The 23572-nt window shown below is 43.0% G+C and overlaps 1 protein-coding gene across 1 annotated transcript in view; it reads left to right on the top strand.

Annotated features, from left to right (window-relative positions):
* LOC106652107 overlaps nucleotides 1-23572 on the top strand; it is a 161860-nt gene that overhangs the window by 64560 nt on the left and 73728 nt on the right. Inside the window, exon 13 of the mRNA XM_023458455.1 lies at nucleotides 15718-15843. Within this exon, the coding sequence (XP_023314223.1) occupies nucleotides 15718-15843 (126 nt within the window). The remainder of the gene's footprint in view (nucleotides 1-15717; nucleotides 15844-23572) is intronic.

Raw genomic sequence — 23572 nt, 5'->3', positions numbered from 1 at the left:
CTTGGCATATCGTCATCGGATGTGTATAACGTCTGCGCGTGAGCTGCAATGCGCCAACAACACACACACACACACAAAAAGGTTATAACTATCGCGAAGAAAAGAGCATCGTTGCTCGGGCTCGACTGGGCAAGAAGATACCTCGTTACTCCGAGTGATTGAGCCGCGATAAAGCTCAAAAATAATAATATATATCCGTACATACGGCGCTTGCGGAGAGAGAGAAGAGGTATTCCCTCTCGGGCTCGGCAACAGCAGCAGCCAAGAGTAGCCAGTAGGTAGTAGTAGTAGTAGTAATAGCACTCTACTACCACTGTACCGCGCCATTGTCCGTTTATGTATGTATATAACGCGCGAGGCTCGCTCGCTCTCTCGCGAGCCCGGGTAATACATCGGACGTAACCCGTAATGTTTTATAGAAACAAACGATCGAGTAGTGCATCAGCAGCAGCAGCAGAGGCGAATGTAAATAAAAGGGCTAGCACTACTGTGTGCTGCTGCTCTCCATCTCGTATGAGCCTCGCATGCATACAGGATTCGATGTGATATACAAAGATGATCTTGCGCTATGCTATATTATATGTACAGGAAAAAGCTTTTGTGTACGTATATACGCGCTGAGAACTTCATGTGTGTGTGTGTGTGTGTGTGTGTGTGTGTGCATGTAAACGCACCATACTCAGCACACACGCAGAGAGTAGTGTTACTGTACCGTTAGCAACGACGTAAACGATTCAACTATAGGCGCTGCTCCTTTCCTATTCTCTTTCTTATTACAATATTTATAATGTTGTACGTACATATACGCGCGCGTGTGTGTATACGCGTCTTTTTTCTCGCGCGCCACTAAAAACCCGTTGTTTTTCAATTAAAAAATATACACTTACACACGCACATAGACACACACTAGAGCGCGTGAGGCGGCGGCAGTGAACTTGATTACAGTGCCTTTTTTTTAAGCCGCGCGGCGCTGATCAGCACCGGCGGAATTACTCACGCTCGTTGACGCGAGGCGTGCGAGCTTTAATATATATAACAACACCCGTAGTAATGATAATGCGTAACTGAATATGTATTCTCAAAATATATATATATATCTCAATAACGCCAATTAGATTTTTGCGAATTAATTGAGGAAGATGTAGCTGTGTGTAAGTCTCTGATTCGATGCAGCTCTATGCGCGCGCGAAATTACCCATCATTTTCCTAATGATGGCGCGCGCACGTGGGTATATACCCATCTACAAGGAAACAGAGTCAGCTGAGAGAGCTGATACGGTTGTATTTTCTAGCTGCGTTGTTGTGGATTTTTTTTTACTGAGTAAACTAAAAGCTGTTTTTCAGAAATTAGCGTGTTTGTTTCCAAACGACGCTTTCTCACGTGGATTTTTTTGTTTGTTTGTCTACAGCTCGCTTTAAATTTATGTGTCAACCCAAGCGATTTGCCAGCTCCCAGGCACTTTTTCTCTATTTTTAACGTTTAGTGAAAAGACTTAGTCATTGATTATTGTTTTTCCATGGATTTATGAACTTGGCAATGAATTTTGCTTAGCTAGTAATACAATCGTCACTTATTTTCACTCGTTGAGTTAATTTTGAGGACAATGGAATCTACTTAGCGTGGATATAAAACTTTCGTCTGTTTACAAATTCATAAATACGAAATGAATTTTTATTTATTGCAAATCGAAAAATCAACGGTAGGATTAACTTTTCACAAAGTTGGAAATCAGAGTCTTCAGTCTCTCACGTTCGAATCAACACCTGAGGTTCACGTAGCGCAATTACGTTGATATCTTTTTCGTATATAATTATCGAAGAAAAATCCACTTGAGCGGTGTGTCAGCGCAAGCAAAGAAAACATTTCATTACACACGTATTCGTACAAGCGGTGCAAGTACAAGCCAACTTCTGCTATTCTCGTTAAAATTAGACTAGATAATCTTTGACTCGAGACCCTTTTCGCCAAGAATTTACAGTCGCGCGAAGATAAGTCGGTCTTTTTCCACGAAGATATCGTAACGTGTACTCGGGTGATAACGAAGTGTGCGCGGGAGAGAGAAAAGGTGACGGCGGCTGCGGCGGAGGGAGAGAAAAAGGCGAGCGAATATTTACCGTGTGAAAGGGATAATTGTCACGTAGACGACGTGTGTATACGTGATACTATCTCGGCAATATGAGATATACCGACGAATTAAAAATAAAGATCTCTCGAAGCTTTTTACGCTAAAAAGTGTTTCGCTTCGCGAAGGAGCGAAACAAAGCAAAAATTGCGTATGTTAATGGTCGACGGAGGTTACGTGGCGCTGCGCAGCGAATTTCAAGAAGAAAATCAACTCTCTGTTTTGTTAGATGAGCTTTAACGATTCTTGATATATAATATCAGTCTTTCATTCTTACATAATTCGAGAAGTTATGACAGTTTTCTTCTAAAATTATTATGTAATCCATCTCTTATACTTATTCAAGAGATCTGATATTATATCGAGGCTGCGCATTCGTGCAGTCAAATTGGGTTTATTTGACAATCAAATTTATTACGAAACTCGTCCACTTACGATTCAATACGTATAATTTCTCTCGTTTTCTGGTCATTTAAGTATGACTCAAATGAGATGCTTGAGATAAGGAAAAGCTTTTTTTAGACTTTCAAGAAATTTTAAGTATAGTTTTTCGTGGGCTCTAGTCAGATTCACAACTTGAAAAAAAGTAACACTTTCCTCTTTCCTTAACTGGAACCTGCTCTTGTATTTTTCTTTTTTGACTATCTTCTTCTTCTAAAAAAAATATTAGAATATGAGTAAATAAAGTAAACTTACTTACTTTCGCACGATATTGGCATTTCAATTATTTTACTAGAATTAATTTTTATAGAATTTTCGCATTTACATGAATTTGCTTTCAGCCCTCTGAAAAGTTCTCAATGAAATCTACTTAGACGATATCATGAAAAAGATTCCCGTAGAAGCGATTATAAACTTTCAAATCATACTTTAAAAATAGGATTATTAAATTAAAAAATCTCATTCAATTTAAGCGCACAAACGTCTCACGCACTTGATTTTCTCGTGTAAAATCGATATATAAAATTAAAAGCTTTGGAATCTTCCCTAAGTATTACGATGAAAGTGAATTCTATGCAGAGAGTCATTAAGAAGAAATTGTTGATTATGTTAAAAGGGTTTCATGGTCGGTCGCTGTGGAATTGGAATACCGACTACTTTGTAAAATATGACATTATCTCATGATCTTACCAACAGAAATCTTTTTTGTACTTTTGTACAAAATTTCTGATGCTTTGCTAAAAATTAAATCGTTGATTGAATTCGGAAGTGTGAAAGACAATGTCTTAATTTGCTCTGATACAACTATGACCTCATCGGTATGCCCCTGCCGCCGTCATTACACCATTATCTCTTTCAAGCAGCGATTTTTTTATACATTTCGAAATTCCAACAAATTGTGTTCCTTCGTTATTTATCATGTTTTCAAATTAATAAAAACGAAGTCGAAGATTCGACGAATGTTCCACAATCTCACGCTTCGCGGTATTAAGAAAAATGCCTTCATTGCTTTACGCTTGCAGAGAACGCGAAGGTAGATCTGAGAACGCCGCGAGCCAGGATGGAAAAGTAGATCGTTTCCATGTTTGCGCGTGTGTGTATACGCAGTTAAATTCTCTTATCGATCGATCGGCTCGTAAAGCCCTCTGCACTGTCGTCGTTACGCGCCTCGCCTCTCCGCCTTTTTTCTGTCGTCCTTTTGCAATTGCAAGTTTTTATATTAACGACTGTCGAGCACTCGAAGCAAATCCGAATGAGTTTTGATTTTACACATTCGTGTGATTCTCGTAAAAACAGAAATTGAGTACTTGCACGAATTCTACTGCTAAACCGGGATATTTGCTCAAAGTGAAGTCGTTGCAGTCGTGTATAAGTACTGAAAATTTTCAAGACGATGGAATCATTTGGAATTTAAGAAAACAATTTTCAAAATGTATCTTTTCGCATTAAAGTTGAGCACGATCATCGACGCTTGCTTCAAATCGAAGTCATATATTTTTAACTTCGAGGGTAGCTCTCGGGAGAAAGTAACGAAGTTCGGGATCGAAGCCGATTCTTCCTGATTATGTAATTATATGCGGGTAACCCATACAGTGTCATCAATTCGTCGAGACACTTATTATGAGAGTTTGCATAACTTCCCACACACACGCACACTCAACGTTTATTACTAATGAAAAACCGTCAGGGTTTGGCGCGTTATTACATGCATAAAATAATCATTTCGAATATCGTTATTGTCATCACCCCGTATCGGTGATGTATTATCATTACCGCGTTTTCTCGGCGATTGGCTTCGGAAATCGTCGCGATAAATTTTCAACCGAGCAATGCGTGGTCAACGCACACAAATTGCCAAAGCACTCATATATATTTTCTTGATTTAAAAAAAGAACAACAAAAACAAAATCCAACCTATAAAACAAACGAGGAAATCGGCTATTGTAAAAGACTCATTCTATATATATTCAAATGACTGACGCGTGATGCAATATCCTCGCCGTCGAACACAATTCTCGTGCCCGCGCTCTCTCGCTCACACTCTCTTTGGGGTTTGGGATAAGAATTGATTTTTGCGCCGTGCGCCGTATATGTGTGTGTACACGTGACACGCGAAATACTTGTTTGTTTTATCCTTATAAACTTTTTTTTTCTCGTAATTTTCTTCCCACACTTTCGTAGTTTCTTTGATACGAGGTTATTTATACATTGAAAGCGTTTGGCCAATTAATCTCCGCTCGGGACCGCGCCGATCTCGATCGCCTTGTAAATTAATCATGTTTCATTGAGTGGTATATCGATCGGTCGGGATAATTGACATTTTATTTACATAAAATTGAGGGATATAAATTTTGAGATGGATTTTTAATATCGGAGGCAAGGAAACGAGGAAGTGCGAATCTCGAGCCGCGCGCAGTGCAGATCGGTATAAAGAGCGACAGGCGCGAAATTATTCACGAGGCGCGCACCCACTTGAAAAGGTGCGCGCGCTTGTCTTCATCACTTTGAATCTCGCGCGGCTCATTGGTAATCCGTTTAATATGAACTTCGAAAGAGTACCGATGCGCGAAACGAGGCCGTATTAAATTACACTCACACACACACATTTCAAGTTTAAGTGGTTTTCGCGGTACATACGTAGGTATACGAAAATTTTTCAGGCACTTTTTACACAATAATAAACGTTCACCTGTATCGCTGGTGTAGTAGAGGCTCTAGATCATCGGTTCGAGTGAAAAATTCCCGAATGAAACGGCGCAGATATTGTAACAAGATGCACACTCGTTGCTTTAATTAATAATGCCTAAAACTTTCACTCAATGTATACGTGTATCCGAAGATTGAACTAAACTAATATCCCCCAACTATACGAAGGAATTTTCTATTCTCGGTTTATAAGCCGTTTATACGATGTGTTTTTTTTTCATGTTTTCCGATAAGCGTCTAAGTACGTGGCGTTGTTGATATCACACGCGTGTATAAGCAAAAACATGTAACACGCCGATAGTTATTATTATGGACACAACTCGGCGGCGTCGATCGTTGTGCAGTTGTCGTCGTCGTCGTAATAAAAGCTATTATTAAACGCGCGTAGGTACGCGCGCGCGAGTCGTCGAACACAGCGCAGAAGAAAAATTGACTCGACTAACCGCATTAACTTGAAATTACTCAAATATCCTATAAATAATGTGGAACTTTCTTCTTCGCGGTAGCGAGCTTGTACCTTTCAATTTTCCGCTGACGATTTTCTTATTGCGACATTCGCGGTGCTCGTTCCTTCGATCTATTATTTTCTGCGGGCACGAGCGATGCTTATTTAGAGCTAAGCAGTGCTCCGCAAGCACAGCGAATTATATATTTTAACGTTTCAAAAGACGAACGAAGCGGGAATGGATAATAGAGATGATAAAATTTCAAAGTCAAAATTGACATCCCCCTGGCACTTTCCACGATAAGCATAGGCGGAAAATTTCGAGTAATCTGAATCCATCTCTCGCAAGGTGACCGAATCTCATTTCTCTCGGACGTATATCAAAGTCTCTTTCACTTCGATTCGCGCGCAACCTAAATTTGAATAAATCACCTTCCCATCGTAGCTGCAGCTACCTCATATCGTACATATAAACGCAAATATACGCGCGGGCTCGCATGGGACACGTGTGTACACGTGCCCCGAGTCAGCTCTGTATCTATCTGGCTAGTTTTCACTTCTAGAAATCACACCTCGTGTTTTTCTCCATTATATATACAACATACAACAACGTCAAGCTGCTGCTGCTGCTGCTGCTGGCATGGCACATGTGTTTTGCGAAGGCAGCTCGCGCCCACCCACGCCTATACAGCACACGATACAGATACGATAGCGCGCGGCGCGGAAAATGCGCGGCACTCCAGTGTGATAGATATCGCGCGGGCTGCGCCACTCTTGCTTTCGCGTACAGGCCAGGCCGCCGCCACGGTATATATTATATATATTATAAATATATCCACAGTACAGATGCGACAGTTTCGCGCAGAGCTTCGACACTCTGCTGCTCTGTATAGCGTATACAGACAAGACAGCTACTTTTACATTAACAACAACCCAGTGACCTGAATAGTAGTAGTATATAACTATATATAGAGCTGCTGCACTGCACACAAAGTACTAAATGGCCACTGAGCTTTTCCCCCTTTCGTTTTCTCACGCGCCGCGCGATCGGTGAATGGGTTTGTATACTTATGTGTAGCCATGATTGTATACATACGTATAAGTTTAGCAGGTGATACAGGGTTGAGATCGAGCTCGTTTGCGAATGCACTTGTGTACGTGTGTAGCACTTATTTTTTTTTTTTTTTTTTTTTTTTATAAATGTAACGCCTGATTATGATGCTTTCGATGGATAATAGGTGAAAACGATCTCACTCCGCGCGAGCCGAGTGAGTTTCGCGCGCGGAACTTTTAGAAATGTTCATTCAATTTCTTTCGCTCGATGTGTATGCTCGCACATATATGTGAGCCGCGGTCAAATATCTGTCTCTCTCTCTCTCTCTCTCTCTCTCGACTGGAGATATAGCTACACTTTTTCGCGCGCGCGGGTCGGGTCCGAGTGATCGTAATTGGTCGCGGCGTTGAATGCGAATTATGCGCCGCAGCTCGGCTTCACAACAAGGTGCACGAGCAGGAGGAGAGCAAAAAAAAAACCTGCCACAAATAATGAGTTCTCACACACGGCACTCACACACGCACGTATACACATACAGCGTTGTATACGTGATATATAATACAAAATGCATATTCTTTGGTCCATTAAGAATTGCATAATCTGAAGATCTGCTGCGCCCTGCCACGTCTCGAGTATGGCAATGTCAAGCTCTCTTACACTCGGCAGAACTCATCCTTCCTCTCTCTCGTTTCTTACTCGGATCTTCTTATTATTTTTGTCTAAATCGAAATACAAGAGAGCTGTGCGTCCGTTTTGCGCTCGGCGTAATAATAATGGTGCCTTCGACCTCGGCGAGGGCCCAACGCCGCAACCTGCACAAAATAAGCATTGCGAATAACGATGATGCCTCTTAAATGGTTCAACCCACCCTCGAAGAGAGATGCTTATTCTTCTTTTCTCTCTCTTACTCTCGGCTGTATGTATCCCATCTCTTCTTCTGCTCCTCTCTTCTCTCTTCTTTTAAAACTGCACATATCTCTCTCTCTCTCTCTCTCTCTCTCGGGTTGAGCCTGGGCTGTTAATTGCCCGACGTATGATTAATCGCTCTACCGATCTAATTAGGTGTATACACACACACATACACGTGCGAAAGCAAAAGAGAGCTGCAGCTATATCACCCTGTTATTTTCGTATAAGGCTGCGGCTGTCCGTGTGCGGAAGATGAAAAAACGAGGGAGCGCGAGAACGAGATCTGCCAATTTGCGTCCCGAGAGATCTCTGACAGAAAAATAAGATATAATATGAGCTCTCTTCGGACCTTCGAGCTAGCGAATAGCCAATAGCGTATGTAATGCCGAAACTGGCATTATCTGTTGGGCCGCCCTGACAAACCATCGTCGATTTACCGAGTGTATAGTTAGTTATAAGAATCGGTATTAATAATTGTATTTTGAATATGATTTCATGTGAGCGCCAAGTGTGAACGAATAGAACGTAAACACGCGTATACGTTGAGATACTAGAGCGTACATATGAACGGAGAAAGGAGTCGAAGATTTGCTCTGAGAGCGAACAGAGCTCGAGTGTGAGAGTAGAGCGCGACATCCTGGTGGATGTCTAGGTCGGATTGACGAGTACCGCGCGGGCTAGTAAGATCCTACGTCGCCTGAGTAAAGAGTGCGAGGGCCGGTACGAGTCGATCCGAGTGCGCGAGAGAGAACCAGCGGATCCAACGGCCGAGCAGACCACAAGGACAACCAAGGGTGGATCTGGACCAGGAGAAGATCTCGACATCGTGTGGTGAGTCGGGCGGCCCAGATCTTAGTCGTTGTATTTGTGAGTCGTACGCGCCGACGCGCCCACCAGGGCTACGATCGTTGTGTCTGCCGTCGACCGGGTATTCGGGTACTCTCTGAGGCCGTGTATATTGTTTATTTAATATGAATAAACCTGGTAGTTGTTATTGTTATATGGAGTGTTTGATTCTTGATGGATGTGTGAGTGTAAAGAGCTTTCCTTTCCCGTCTTGCATGAATCTTACAGGTAGACCCCGGACGTGCAGAACGGATCCACAGAGCCAAGGGACACACGTAACCGACGAGGTGCGTCGGGGTAAGAATCGAGGTTACAAATGGCATCCCTTGTGGGGAACTCATAGTCAAATGAGTTCACAATTGATTTTTTTAGCAACTACCAGAAGACGACCCGAGAACCCCTATTTAGCCCGTGTAAATGTGTGAATGAATGACGTGTGATATTTAGGCTCGGTCGTGAAGTAGTCGTGGAACTCGACCTGGTCGAGGTTGGTGATAGAGGCTGTAAGCTGTGACAGGAACAGCTTGGCAGCGCGGGCGAAAAGCTCGCTGGCATCCCGAGAAGAAACGGTGGTTTCGGCGACGAGCGACATAGGCTCGACCGGAAGAAGAAAAAGCCGTTAAGATTTGAGTTTTATTTTTGTAGAGAAACAGAGAGACTCGATACCCGTGCTTGTGTTTGTAAATATTTTGGTGATGGTAGTTGTATGATTGTGTATGAGATTTGTATAAAATAATTTGGAAAAAATTATTTAGGATTTAAGTAATTATAATTTTGGTTTTTTTTGTTTTGTCATCTCTGGGGAGATTCATAAGTTCGTTACCCGCTCGTCAGAGCTAAGCAAAGGGTAACGAATTTTCATTTGCATTTCGTCTCATCTACGTGATTGGTATTGGGCAAATATAGCTTGTGAGTAGGTCACGAAATGTAGATACGCGAATTGTACGTTGTTGAGGCACGCTCCTTCGCGAGGTAAGATAGTCCGAGCGCTAATCGGATTATAGGATTAGGCGGATGCTTATTGTGTGCGAAGTGTAGATAGTACCCGCGAGATACTTCCGATTGTGTTATGTGCTTCTGATACTTGATTGAGAAATAAGGCAGTTTAGTGCGTGTATGTTGGTCGCGTATTTTGTATAGAATAGTTTAAAAGATAGAATGCGAGGCCTACATCGATCACTTCTCGAGTTTGTGTTTTTTTAGAGTGAGCTACGCGAACTTCGGACGGATCGCGCGCGCTGATTTACGTAGAGTACGATTTTGATTTTGTCTCGTTCCGGTCGTACGAACGCGTTCGCGAATTTTGTTAGTGTACGTGGACCTGGAAGAGAAAATATGTCGCGGAGCGCCGAGTCGGGAAATTTTATAGAATGTAAGGAAATAGGCTTCCGATACATTAGTATATGAGCGCGTGTGTATAAGTTGTCAGTGTAGCGTAAACGTAAACATTCGGCGATCTTCGCGAGAAAATGAAAACAAGGATCTGTTGCGTAGATGTAGCGTAGATCAAAGTGAGTTTCGTATACCTCTCGCAGAGTTATTGTGCCCGGATCGATCGTCCGATTAGTAAGCCGAATAAGAGTAGGTTTTTTTATTGATAAAAAAGCGATTCGTGTTTAGCTAGTGGTAGGAGCGTTGTGAACAACTGATGTGCACTATAGGTGCATGGCATCTGCAGGTTGTTAGATTTTCGCTGCTGCGGGGTGCATTTGATCGTACAAGTGCGTTCTTGCACAAGTACTAAGCCTTTGAGGGGGATCGGATGTGCCGCGTGAGTAGACGCTAAGCGTGGCAGCGTACCTTACACTGGACCTGCAGATGTTTTTCATGTTTGTTTTGTCGAGGCGACTGCAGGGGTTGTACTGACCGCTCGGGTGCATCGGCGTACCCGTGCAAAGTCTAGGAGGTTGGACAACCCGCGCGGAGGCGCTAAGTGCAGCGTCAAGGCGTAAAAAGCAGCGTTCCTGGTCGTTGAAAGTCTTGTGCGGACCAACGAACGCCACGATGAGCAAGAGAACCTCGTATAGAGATAGTGCGTCCGACGTACAAGCGCAGAACGTAGTGCCCGACGACGAGTTTATATTGCAGTTGGTGAAGTCGTGCACGGACATCATCAGGAGGGAAGTCGACTATGCGCTCGCCCATGAAATGGCTAAGTGGTCGCTAGAATCAGCGGTGGGTGGCGAGTACGAAGCAACGGAAAACCAAGAGCGAAGAAATCCGCTGACTCTAGACCAGGACCAGGGTGAGACTTCAGTTGAAGTCATACCACCGAAAAGTTTGCGCGAAAAACGAACGCACAAACAAAAATCGCGGAGTAGGCATCTGCACCGAGATAGGAGTGGTGATGCTACAGAGAAGAAATGTTTTACGTGTAGCCAAGTAGGACACAAAGCATCTTCTTGTCCTTATGCGAGATGCAAAAGGTGTAGCGGCCGAGGACACAGAGCAAAAGGGTGTCCTGAAAAAGAGCAGGTCCCTTCGACTGCAAGTGTTGCGTGTCAAGTCTGTGGAAAGAGAGGCGTAACAGTAAGAAACTGTAGTCGCTGTAAAAAGTTTCTCGTTGTTTAGTGTAGTTGAGAAATAATTCCTTAGCTGGGTGAGATACTCGTATAGGACGAGTCATCTCGAGGTGGAATCGTCCTCCTTTAAGCCAGTGAGGGGTGCGTGTGTGACGCATCTCCTTGGAACTCGACTCGGGGAGTCGATAGTAAATTGTAAGCTATGCGTCGCCGTGGTTGCAGAGAGTGCAGTCATTATAACTGTGACGAGAAGAAAGAACCCGTACAAATAGAAGCGAAGCTATCGATACCTGTTGTTGTAACAGAGTGTGAGGAAAAATAGCGTGAAAACTCGACCTGGGGAGTCGATATAGAGAGAGCCTGCGTGTAGCGAAGGAAACATGCACCAGGTATAAACAAAAAGTCAGACGGGTCCCAAGATGGTGAGAGGATTATCGAGACTTGTGTATGGTGTTGTCCGCAATGACGGTAAACTATGATGTCCGAGACGACGGGAAAACTACAGTGATGTCCGCAATGACGGTAAACTATGATGTCCGAGACGACGGGAAAACTACAGAGAGGTCCGCGATGACGCTAGTAAACTACGATGTCCGAGACGACGGGAAAACTACAGAGAGGTCCGCGATGACGCTAGTAAACTATGATGTCCGAGACGACGGGAAAACTATGGTGTTGTCCGCAATGACGGTAAACTATGATGTCCGAGACGACGGGAAAACTACAGAGAGGTCCGCGATGACGCTAGTAAACTACGATGTCCGAGACGACGGGAAAACTACAGAGAGGTCCGCGATGACGTTGGTAAACTACGGTGTCCGAGACGACGGGAAAACTATAGAGAGGTCCGCGATGACGTTGGTAAACTACGATGTCCGAGATGACGGGAAAACTATAGAGAGGTCCGAGACGACAGATAAACTAGAGGAAAAAAATTGGCAGTAGTAGAAGAAACTTTGGAGGGAGGAAGGTGAATAGAGAAGCCGAAGGATTTCGACGTATCGTACGACATAGGTGATAGATCGTTACAGATGTTTGTCGAGAGCGGAAGATTTTATTTTTTGTTTTTTGGTTGTATATATTCATTAAATTTCATCTCATTGAAATTATTTTACTTGGTGTAGCATAGTATGTAAGAGTGTATGATAAGTTGAATGTTGTTTGGTGTTGGGTAGCTTATAGTTGACGGCTGACTCGACGATGGTGCGTCGGGGCGGTTATTTGGTAAACTTATTCGTACAGGTACGAATAGTTTAGGGGAGGGCTTTGTAATGCCGAAACTGGCATTATCTGTTGGGCCGCCCTGACAAACCATCGTCGATTTACCGAGTGTATAGTTAGTTATAAGAATCGGTATTAATAATTGTATTTTGAATATGATTTCATGTGAGCGCCAAGTGTGAACGAATAGAACGTAAACACGCGTATACGTTGAGATACTAGAGCGTACATATGAACGGAGAAAGGAGTCGAAGATTTGCTCTGAGAGCGAACAGAGCTCGAGTGTGAGAGTAGAGCGCGACATCCTGGTGGATGTCTAGGTCGGATTGACGAGTACCGCGCGGGCTAGTAAGATCCTACGTCGCCTGAGTAAAGAGTGCGAGGGCCGGTACGAGTCGATCCGAGTGCGCGAGAGAGAACCAGCGGATCCAACGGCCGAGCAGACCACAAGGACAACCAAGGGTGGATCTGGACCAGGAGAAGATCTCGACATCGTGTGGTGAGTCGGGCGGCCCAGATCTTAGTCGTTGTATTTGTGAGTCGTACGCGCCGACGCGCCCACCAGGGCTACGATCGTTGTGTCTGCCGTCGACCGGGTATTCGGGTACTCTCTGAGGCCGTGTATATTGTTTATTTAATATGAATAAACCTGGTAGTTGTTATTGTTATATGGAGTGTTTGATTCTTGATGGATGTGTGAGTGTAAAGAGCTTTCCTTTCCCGTCTTGCATGAATCTTACAGGTAGACCCCGGACGTGCAGAACGGATCCACAGAGCCAAGGGACACACGTAACCGACGAGGTGCGTCGGGGTAAGAATCGAGGTTACACGTAGTCCTATACATTCTTTATTGAGTCGTCTTCCGTAATTCGTAATGTGTGTATGCTCGAATTTTCAATCGTGCGGATCTTCGCACGAAATCATTAAAGTGACAACTTTCATCGATTAGTCTACTTTTGCTCGCTCGTACAGCTCGCCTACAACTCTCCAAGAGAGCTCATTATTATAAATCAAAAATCGTACTGTACGATCGTGATCACGACTGTATACGATTATAACTGGACAGAAAGAGAACGTCGCGCCGATCGGTTCATAACAATCGGCTATCTTTGCTATTTCATTCGGAAACACGAATGAAAAAAAGAAAAGAAAGAAAAGTTAACCCTTAATTTATGAATAATCGTTCGCAAAATACGATACACGCTTTGCGCGCAGTGAACGCGGCTAATCCCAATGGCAAGGATGATGCACTTTATAGTATAGCAAACCAAGCGTGACTCGCGTCGTGCAGAGGCATCCGAGAGAGAGAGAAAGAGAGAGAGAGACCCATTTTCCTCGAAGTCAAATCCGCGCGCCTCGCACAGTTTATTATTTGTCTTGGCACGCCGAGAGTAGACGTGTTGCTGCTGCTATCCCACGTGCTTCTTTGGCTGCTACGCGAACATCATATATACATATAAACGCGGTATCGAATGAAATAAAAGATTTCGCTGTGTGCATTGTTGCTGCTGCACGCGCGGGGCAAATAAGGGTCAAACTATTATCGCTTGTGAGCGATTTGTCATTGAGCAGTGCAGTACTACCTCATGGGTGTCCTATCTTATAGCTGTTGTTGTTGTTGTTGTGTTGTAGCAGTTGTTGCTGTTTGAGGTGGCAGAATTGAACGACGAGTCAAAAGCTTATAACGGAGAGAGATTAGAGGCTTGACGCGCGACGTTTATGATTTCTCTGTGATGGCGTTTATCCGTGGATAACATACAGACACATGACGCTTAATTTATAAAGGGGTACAAATTTAGGAGAAAAAATGCGTCGACCTTCTTCCAAAACTGCGCTGCTGTGTCGCGTAGTCTGAAGGCACTATCTTGATTGTCTTCCGGAAGCCACAAACGACTTTATATACACATACGCGTGAATTCCTACCTGAACGTCATTCCGAGAAAAAGGGAAAAAATCCTTTTATTTGTTGACGTCTCGTGCCTATCTGTAAAAAGCCGAGACGACTCGAGCGCGCGATATCGTGGAATTTGATCTGCCCGGTCACCGAAGGCAAATGACTCCGATATTTGTCTCCTTATCGATCGAAGTATAATATGGACCGCCAACGGAGCTGCTCGCACGCACGATGCGAATCCGCTGCTGCTGCTGCTGCTGCAGCAGCCACCGAGCGCTTTAGTGACTGATTATTCTTGGCAGCTGGTTTCACTTTCGTTGGTGGATTTTTGCAACGCGTGTAACCACGTAGCGTCACCCGCGTGTGTAATAAAAAATTTTGCGCCAAAATCTCGCGCGCATCGAAGTACATACATCGAGAATCTTAATAAATTAACGAGACTCGATCGCGACGTATCTATAAAAATTGCATAAAAAGACGCGCGACGATCGTCATGCTGACTTGCTTTGCCGATCACCGATCTTTAGGTTATTTATGCATGTATTTTTGTGGTAAAAATGCCGACCCTTCATCAAGCGTGTGCATGTGTACGCCCTCTCGCTCCCTTGACAGAAATCATAATTTTCCCCGCAACGATGTATCTAGACTCTTTGTCGTTTCGAGCCTCGACTCGCAAGTAAAAAGCTCACTTGGCAAAACTGCATCGTGGCTCAAGCGTGGCATAGCACGTGTGCGCATATTAATTCAACGCCTGAATGTATTTCTTTCGCTCGCGCGCGCACGTATAGTTAGTCAGCACATATATTATTTATCATTCATATCCTCGGATATAAAGAGCTATGTAGGACTTTTTCTAAGGTGGAGACTCGACGTCGCACACGTGTGTACGTACGTGCGTGTGATTTCAAACATTCCTTCTATACAGGCACAGATATATATAAGTACCTTTGAATGATGTTTCGATTCTCGCGATCGCGCGTACGTATGTGCCAATGCACACTCGCTGCGCAGGTATTAACATCTCTGTCTTGTATGTATATACCCGATACATTCAATACAATATTCTGAAATAAGATCGCGCGAATATCATATCGTTGCTTATAGGGGTTATGATTATTATCATTATCCAAACCCATTTGATATCCGTCGCCTATGTGCTAGCGTTTGTGCAGTATAAAGTCATATACGCGTAACGTTGCGACACACGCAGCATTATGTACTGCCGCCGCCGACGTAATCCCACGCGCGCGCACGAGTCCCCGTGCTGCAGCTCTTCCATTCTTGTAATTACAGACGGAAACACTTACTTAGAGGATTAACGCGCCGAGCACCACCGAGCTGTGCAGGCATTGCTACATTTGTGCGCTGCTGCTGCTGCTGCGCCGCTGGTGACTCGTTCGATGCATACAATATTATTATGTATAGAGAATAGAATACAACGCGTTATGTAGCACGTGCATATAATCGCGATCGATTTACTTACTAGCGATTTTTCTAAAAAAAAAAAAAAAACATGTCGAAACCAACTGAACTTTGTCTCGTCTTTTGTGTTGCAGGTCATATCCTGGCTGTGCAAGAAAGGCTTGGACATACTGTCGAAACACGAGCACCGCTCGGCGACCAGTCTACAGACGGCCAAACTTCATGAGGGAGAGTTCGAAAAGTTTTACTTCACGTCGATGGTGAGTTATTTCGATGTTTTATTATTACCTTATGTTTAGTTTTGTCAATTGATTTGAAACGATTGTTGTTCGGTAAGAAATCGATCGAAGACGTCGCATTGTGCTCGAAACAGTAAGTGTAATGTTTACTTTGGCATGAAGTTTGTATTCCGTCCCGTACTTCCATTGAAGATTTTTTCGAAAAGAAGTCGCAGTTAGGAATATTTTCACTCATTGTCCTGAACACGACCAATCGAGGATACTCTTGTTATCGAGAACAATATCTATCATACCGAAAGAAAAAAACGTTTGGCTCGTCAGCTCAGTTGTGCGATAACGCAAAGATGTGCCGCTGCCGTCGTTTTCCCCGAGTGCACCGCTGTACACGCATATCTACATGTACATATTGCATATAGCTTCTCTCGCTCGCAGCCGCGATTGTGCTGTATAAATACACACACTACTCGCGTTTATATAGGGTGTACGGACTGACCGGTTTCTTGTTAGCTCACACAGACATCGACTCGCAGGCTCTCTTGACTTTGTTGCGCGCGCGCGCGTTTGGCTTTTCATTCGGAGCTTTCTGGAATTGCAACGCGTAGCGTGTATATATACGCGAGTTTCGTTGTTTTGCTAGCAACTACTACGACGACGACCAACGACCAGATTGACGGGTCGCAAATGCTAATGATCACACACCGTGTAGCAGCAACAGCCGAGTAGCTCCCGCGGCCAATGTATATAACATTGTGTTGGATTTTCTCGGAAACGTTTGTTTTCAAGCACACTGCAAGGAGATGCTTATACAGATTTTATGCAAAACGAAGGAAACGAAAGAGAGACGCGCGAGAGCGAGAGAAGAGAATAGAGATCTATATACACGCTTATGCGTGCAGCTGCTTTTTTTGCCTCGCTCGTGTGTGCCTTCTTATTAATTTGCCGGGTACTATAAATAGACACACGTGTGTAGTAGTCTTGGTGAAAAATGTATAACTCGCATTGTTATATAGTTGCTGCTCGGATCGTGAGCGGAAAATCGGCAAAGAAATAGAGGTGATCTGGAAACATTCGATGAAGATAGCCGCATTGACAGTGCAATGTAGTAATAGTAGCCGTGGCAAAGAGTGGAACTTTTGAGCGAAACCGGTAATTCTCGGTCGGTAACGATATCCGCCCCCGTTAACGATCGCAATAAAGATCCATGGATCCTCGACCGGTAAGGTAGTTTGCTATCGGTATGTCGTTACCGGTTTCTAGATTTAGCTCGGTGCTCTTTCTTTCTCTCTCAAATCTAGCTGTATAATTATTTACGTACTATCTTATTCAATTGTAATGAATTTCATTTTTAGATTATACAAAGTATCATTTAGTCATCTGTGAGATGAAGTAAATTTCTGCTGCTTTCTTGCTTGTGGGAATGATAACTTACCGACGCAGCCACAACCGATTTTCGATCACGCGTGCGCGACGCTAGATGTTGCTCGCGCAGTATAAGCCCCATGAAAAATGAAAGCTACGTTCTGAAACATTAAGTTACGTTAATGTTTCTTTCTTTAGTGTTAAACTTTCTAAAAGAGAATTTTACAAGTACGCAAGTTCTTTAATTACCCAACGTAAACAATTACTTTGTCTCTCTCTCTGTTGTTTTTTAAAGTGCACCTCAATGTTCGTTTTAATGCAGCTATACATTTTCCAAAACAGTTTTACTGTATCTATGTACGGTCCGAAGAGCACAACATGATCCTTTTCACCTTTTCAAGTTCGCTAATTTCAACCAAGGTTTCGTAATGTTTGTTTTTTTTTAAATTTTATTTGTTTTAAAATATCTGAGAAGATGGCCTTTTTTAACTGATAAAAAAATCTTTCCTGTTTTTTAAAAGCATGACCCGTTTCGAAAATTTTAATGCAATTTGAGTGAACATTTTTTTAGATCGAGATCTTTACACTATCCATTTCAGATAAGTTGTAATATATGAAAAATACATAGAATTACGATTCGATCTTTCAAACGTCAATTTCCTGTATAATGATTGAAATTACCATTTTAATCCGATCTTCAGCCACGAAATACCTTCATCCAATGGAACGCGTCATACGATCCGCATAATTCGCCAATTTACGCTCGATTGTATGTTAAAAAAATGCCTGCTAAGCGATAGCAAATTTTACCTCCGATCGGGCTCGATTCTCGCGGCTTTTTGCAAATATCCGCATCGCGTTACATCGTTATTATATACATTGTTGAAAAAAAAGGCCGAGCGATAAAGACAATAATCGGTGTCGGTGCAGCGCACATATGCACACTCTATATACGTCGTTCCCATTCATAGCATGTAATACACAGACGTACTTCTGGAGTGTCTCTTGAAAATAAATATTATACACATCGCGGCGAATGCGGGCGGCTACGACGGCGGCGGCGCATTTCACCTCTGTACACTTCCTGTGCTGCTGAAGCTGAAAAAATTTTTTAGCTCAGCTCGCCTACTCAGGATAAATGTATCTATACGTAATTGCACGATCGATGCGAATTTGATTTTCGCGTCCATAAGTATACAGGAAGTAGTAAATTGGATCGAATCGACTGTTTGTTTGTGCTTATAAGTATATGAGCTTAGATCTAGATGGCGATAGATTACTTTCCGCGAGGGAATTTATTATCTCTGCTCGATTTGTTTGGAACTTTCTGTGGGTACTGTATTCTTTTTTCCAATTTTGGCCATTTTGGATGCTTCGTGACTGTTAATTTGTGCGTGTAGATTGTTGTTCCAAGAAATGTTCAAGTTCTGCGACTATTGGTCTGACGAATAACAAAGGCAAACAAAAAAAATTACTTCGCGTGATTCGATGTTCCACTCAGTTGATGCGTTTCAATGAAACGTCCTTCTCGAATTATCTATTTCGACAATCATACATACACAATACAACAACTTTGTTTAAAATCCTCCGAAGGATTTCTTTATTGAAAAAATAAAAACAAGACGAAAACTGATCAAGGATTTTGCATATTTCGCAACAGCAGATTCGATTGATTTTTTACAAACAGAAGAAAAAAAACTGTCAAGCGCCACGTGTATCTTTTTTTTATACCATGCATCGACAATCTAAATTATGCGTAACACGGGTATCTGGTCTCTCTTATAAACTGGTATGCAGACACTTTTGCCTGAATTAGAATTTCGAAATTTTTCGTCATTCTGCCTGGAGGATTTTGAAAGTGAAAACCACCGCTATACGTATACCGCGCGTAATAAATAACTCTATTTTGTATCAATCCCGATTCCGTGTCCTGAAAATCAATGCAAATAAAATAACTCGTGTTCTAACGCGTAGCTACACGGTTGTTCATCAATGCTATATACACGTTAGCCAAAAAGATTAATACACATATATATACACGCGGAATGGCAAGCAGATTTCACGTATATCGTATTTCACTTTTATTACAAAACTATTTTTTCTCCCTCCTCCTCCTCCTCCTCCCATCCAATGCTCTGCAAATCCCACTGGATAAGCTCCCATGTGTGCGCGTATAGATCGCGAAAAGTAGAAAGTCTCCACTACACGGGCGTCGATCTATCGTATCCTGTCGATAAAATCGTCGCCGCGCGGCCTCTGCCGCTGCAGTTCTTATCGTTATTCCGCGCTAATTCGAAGCCGAGCTTGTAATACTCGTTGCAGAAGAGTACTTGCCCAGCTTTGAGCCAGGCTCGAGTCCGCGCGAGGCGGCATAGAGATAGGAAATTAGGGAAATCCGGAAGGATTGCGCGAGAAAGCCGGACGAAAAAAAAAGAAGAAGGTAAAATGAGGGAAAAAAACTTTCGCGTATTTGCGCACTCGGACTCTCGGACTGTCAGGCGCGGGCACGACGACGACGACGACGAACAAAAGTAAAGCACACATTTGCATTAATGCGTTTCTGCGATTTCAATTCTCTATCCTATGCTACCGGCCACTGCCACTTAATGGATATTCGAATTTAATCTCTTTCTCTCGTCTGTGTGCACACGCGTAAAACAGCTTCGCTGATTTTTGTACGTTTTTCGACGCATATGTGGATAAATTTATGAAAAAATTACTCGGTAATTATAATTTGGTAACTAATTGATTGGTTTATTTTTCATTTGTAAAATAAAGTTATGACTGAGGTAAAGTAATAATGTAAACACGTGCTCTCTTGCAGCTCGAGCGAAATAAAGGCTTGTCGATCGAGGCTCACGATGTGAGCGTTGAAGTGTAAATCACATTTTTATTTCTCTCGAAACGCCTCGATCGCTATCAATTCAATACGTCAATTCACTGCGAGAGCATAATGTCTTCATATCGCTTGGTGTTTTAGCTGATTTTGTCGAATAAACGATGGCTCGCGCGCACTATCGATTTCGAAACAATACCTATATACTATAGATGATCAATGATTTTATCATTTCTCTCGTCAAAACGAATAAATTGAGGTTGCCCATGAATGTCCCGCGCGAGTAATACAATCGGCCTTTGTTATAAAAGTTCAGACAATTAAATCCCATTGTCACTTCGGTTATTCTACTGAATCGACCATCATCATCGACCCAATAGACCCTTCAAAACACATAATCTTCCACTTTCGCTGACGCTTGTGCGACAGGCACAAGTAATTTAATCGCGATCATTGAAGATGAAAAAAAAACTAGTCGGAAGTGTACCATTCTCGACTCGTTAATACGCGTGTATGAAGCTCCCCGATGATGTATCGGTCGCTTCGGTGTGAATGAACTCCTCCGAGTAAATGTATACGACACTATGATTTTGCATTTTTAATATAAAATGTGCGAGTCGAATTCAGGCCAACAAAACGGTTCTTTTTTCGAGAGAGAGAGAGAGAGAGAGAGATGCGCGAGTGGATCACACAGCTGAAAGATGTCACGCACGGGAGCTGTATCGCGCGGCTTTTATGAGAATGAGAATATTGTAGTGAATCACGTCACACTCGACGAGCGTCGCGAGCTTATAAATATTTGACTCATTCCTTATTCGAGCTTTCGATAATAAACGAAATAATTTTTTTATGTTCCTTTTTTTATAATTCATTTTTGCGCGCGAGTTTGTACCTGACGATCATCAGGTGTTGGCGGTGCATGTCAGAACTTTCGCAACGCGCGTCGCGTGCAGTAATTTGCGTATTATATACCTTATAAACTCGTGTTTTATAATAATCCTCCTTTGATGTCCATTAGTTTCGCAATCACGAAGTCGACGCATTAGCATATTCGTACGCTCGATTCCTCGCGCGAGTTACATTAGATTAGAATATATCATAAAAAAAGCTCTTCTCGCGTATTCACCCATTTCAATGGTTTCGTTTGCAGAGCTCGCAATAATTCTTCGCGCGCAGGTGCATACGATACCGATGCAACAAGCGCAACATAGCATTTACAAAAAAAATGTTCAAATGAATAATTATGAATTTGTTCTTTGCGAAGAGACAGTAGCGGCATCGAGAGGAAAAGCTAACTTTCTCGCTTCTATACACCGAGAGGAGAGAAAAAGAGCAAATAAACCAATTCCTCTAGACCGTATCGAAGAAAGAGAGGTAGGGAGAGAGAGACAAAAAATCGCGCGTATTATTGTCCAAGGCCGCGTGTCGCGGATGACCCGATTTGTATATCGTATACTGTATGTATATAATACAGTATCGTCCTACTTTTGACCGCGTTTCCATACCGATACTATACATGGAGAGCATCACCGCCACCGCCGACATCGACTCGCGCCATAACCATACATGTGTATATTATTTGCTTATGTTTCTGTAATGCTTATAATATTATATATGTATACAATAAACGACGCCGTGAATCACGGCAATTATAAAAGATAGACGCGCTGAGCCACTTTTACTAGCGTGTTCGATTTGCCACTTTTACCGCGACGACGACGACATATCTCATTAACGATCTCACGAGACTCTTTCCGCAAAATTCAAATGTCTCCGAGAGATACACTTGTTCGTGCTGCAATTAAAGGATATCTCATAAAAGAACTAGTTATATTCAGTGATTCGGACTGTCAAGGGGGGATTATTATTTATTTACTCTCCGGGATCGAACGTATAATTTTCAAGTATGATTAAGTGGACACGCGTTGATTATAATTATACGTGTACGCGCCGTGCGTATAATATGCGCTTAAACTTTTGTAGAAATCGTGTACGTACGTTTTCGTAATGCACGATAAACACGCGATACGCGCGCGGGGTTTTAGAAAAAGTTAATTAATATCGGCGCACACTCGAACGCACGTATTTAAGCGAAAATGACAACCGATCTTTTAATCCGTAAAGTACATACTCCGCATGCATAAGTGCGCGTGTATAACGTTGTCTACGCAACTATTTGGCGTTACGGATTTTCAAATTTTTTCTTTCTCGTATACCGAATAAAAAGAGTCTATGGTATTTTAACGCAAGAAAGTCTCTTTTCGCGAGTCGTTTAAGTACACGCGAATTCATCGATAACTGTATATGTTTATTCGCGAGAAAATAAAAATAATTTCACGCAGCGTCGAGTAGCAGATACACAGATGCTGTTGCCGCGCGGCAGCTCGAGACGAGACATTCAAGCTTGACAAGCAGCTCTCTCATGTACTCATGCACACTTGCGACGAGAATAAGTTATAGCCACGAGTACGTACTGTGCAGCGTTTGAAAAATGAGGAAAATAAAAGTCTACGGCGCAGTTTTGCGTGTAAAAGCTCGTTGTTTCGACGAGTGAAAAGACATCGGTGAAAAACCGATACGACGCCAGAGCGGCCCGCGCACCGATCGGGCCCCGCGAGTCGTTCGACGGCTCTTTTTTGCGTTCGCGAATTCCGTACATAAGCCATTTACGGAATCGCCATTCACTTTTTTTCTCGTACCTCGATATTGTATACCCCATACTACACACGTATCGGCTAACAAAACTGCGTGCTCTTTATGTTTCAGGTGAGTACCCGCACACTTGCAAAAATCACGCAGCGCATCCCGCGCGTAAGTATAACGCACGCACGCACGCGAGTGTCTTTCGACACCTTCGTATCCGAAAATATACGGATGGATTGTTGCCGCGGCTTTAACCCAAATTTCTTCGTGTGCGATGAGCTCCGATATACTCAAGCTGATGGTTTTTACCGGCAGTGCGAGCCTAGAGTAGTGCACATGTCCGAGTGCGGAGACGCAATGCGATACGCATGCCAAAAAGTCGCGCGCGTCAAAAGTAGGTGACCCGCCGCTGCTGCTGCTGCTGCGATGCAAATGTAAATAAATATAATACATAACAAAACGTACGCGCCGTGCGGGTTTTAAGCTCGAAAGAGCCGCAGAGATTCGAGCGTATTTTTCAGAGGCTCGACTTTATATTATACGCACTACAGAAGAGGCAGGCGTATATGTACCGTAAATTTATTCTCAATGGAATTTGTAGGATTTTAGCGACGCGACCGGCTTTGACCGCGCGACACCGCACGTGAGTATTATAAAGACATGTAACGAGTTCAGGTCACTCGGATATGTGTGTACGCGCCCCGTATATTTTATATTGTGTCCGTCTCTCTCCCGCTCTTTTTTTCTCGCTCTTTCGGCCGTGTCTCGGTTTATAAGACTTTTTTAAGTCTCGTGCATGCCTCTTCTCTCTCATGAAAATCTCGCTTCGTTCCACATATAACGTGCGGGCTTTACGCGCGCGGGGGGATATAATTTATTATTTTTATTCAATGCGATTTTTCAAACCCGTTA

Source organism: Trichogramma pretiosum, unplaced genomic scaffold (genome assembly GCF_000599845.2).
Source record: "Trichogramma pretiosum strain Unisexual culture from Peru unplaced genomic scaffold, Tpre_2.0 scaffold13, whole genome shotgun sequence".
NCBI lineage: Eukaryota > Metazoa > Arthropoda > Insecta > Hymenoptera > Trichogrammatidae > Trichogramma > Trichogramma pretiosum.
The sequence above is the reverse complement of the archived record's forward strand: the minus strand, read 5'-3'. Positions and strand labels throughout refer to the sequence as shown.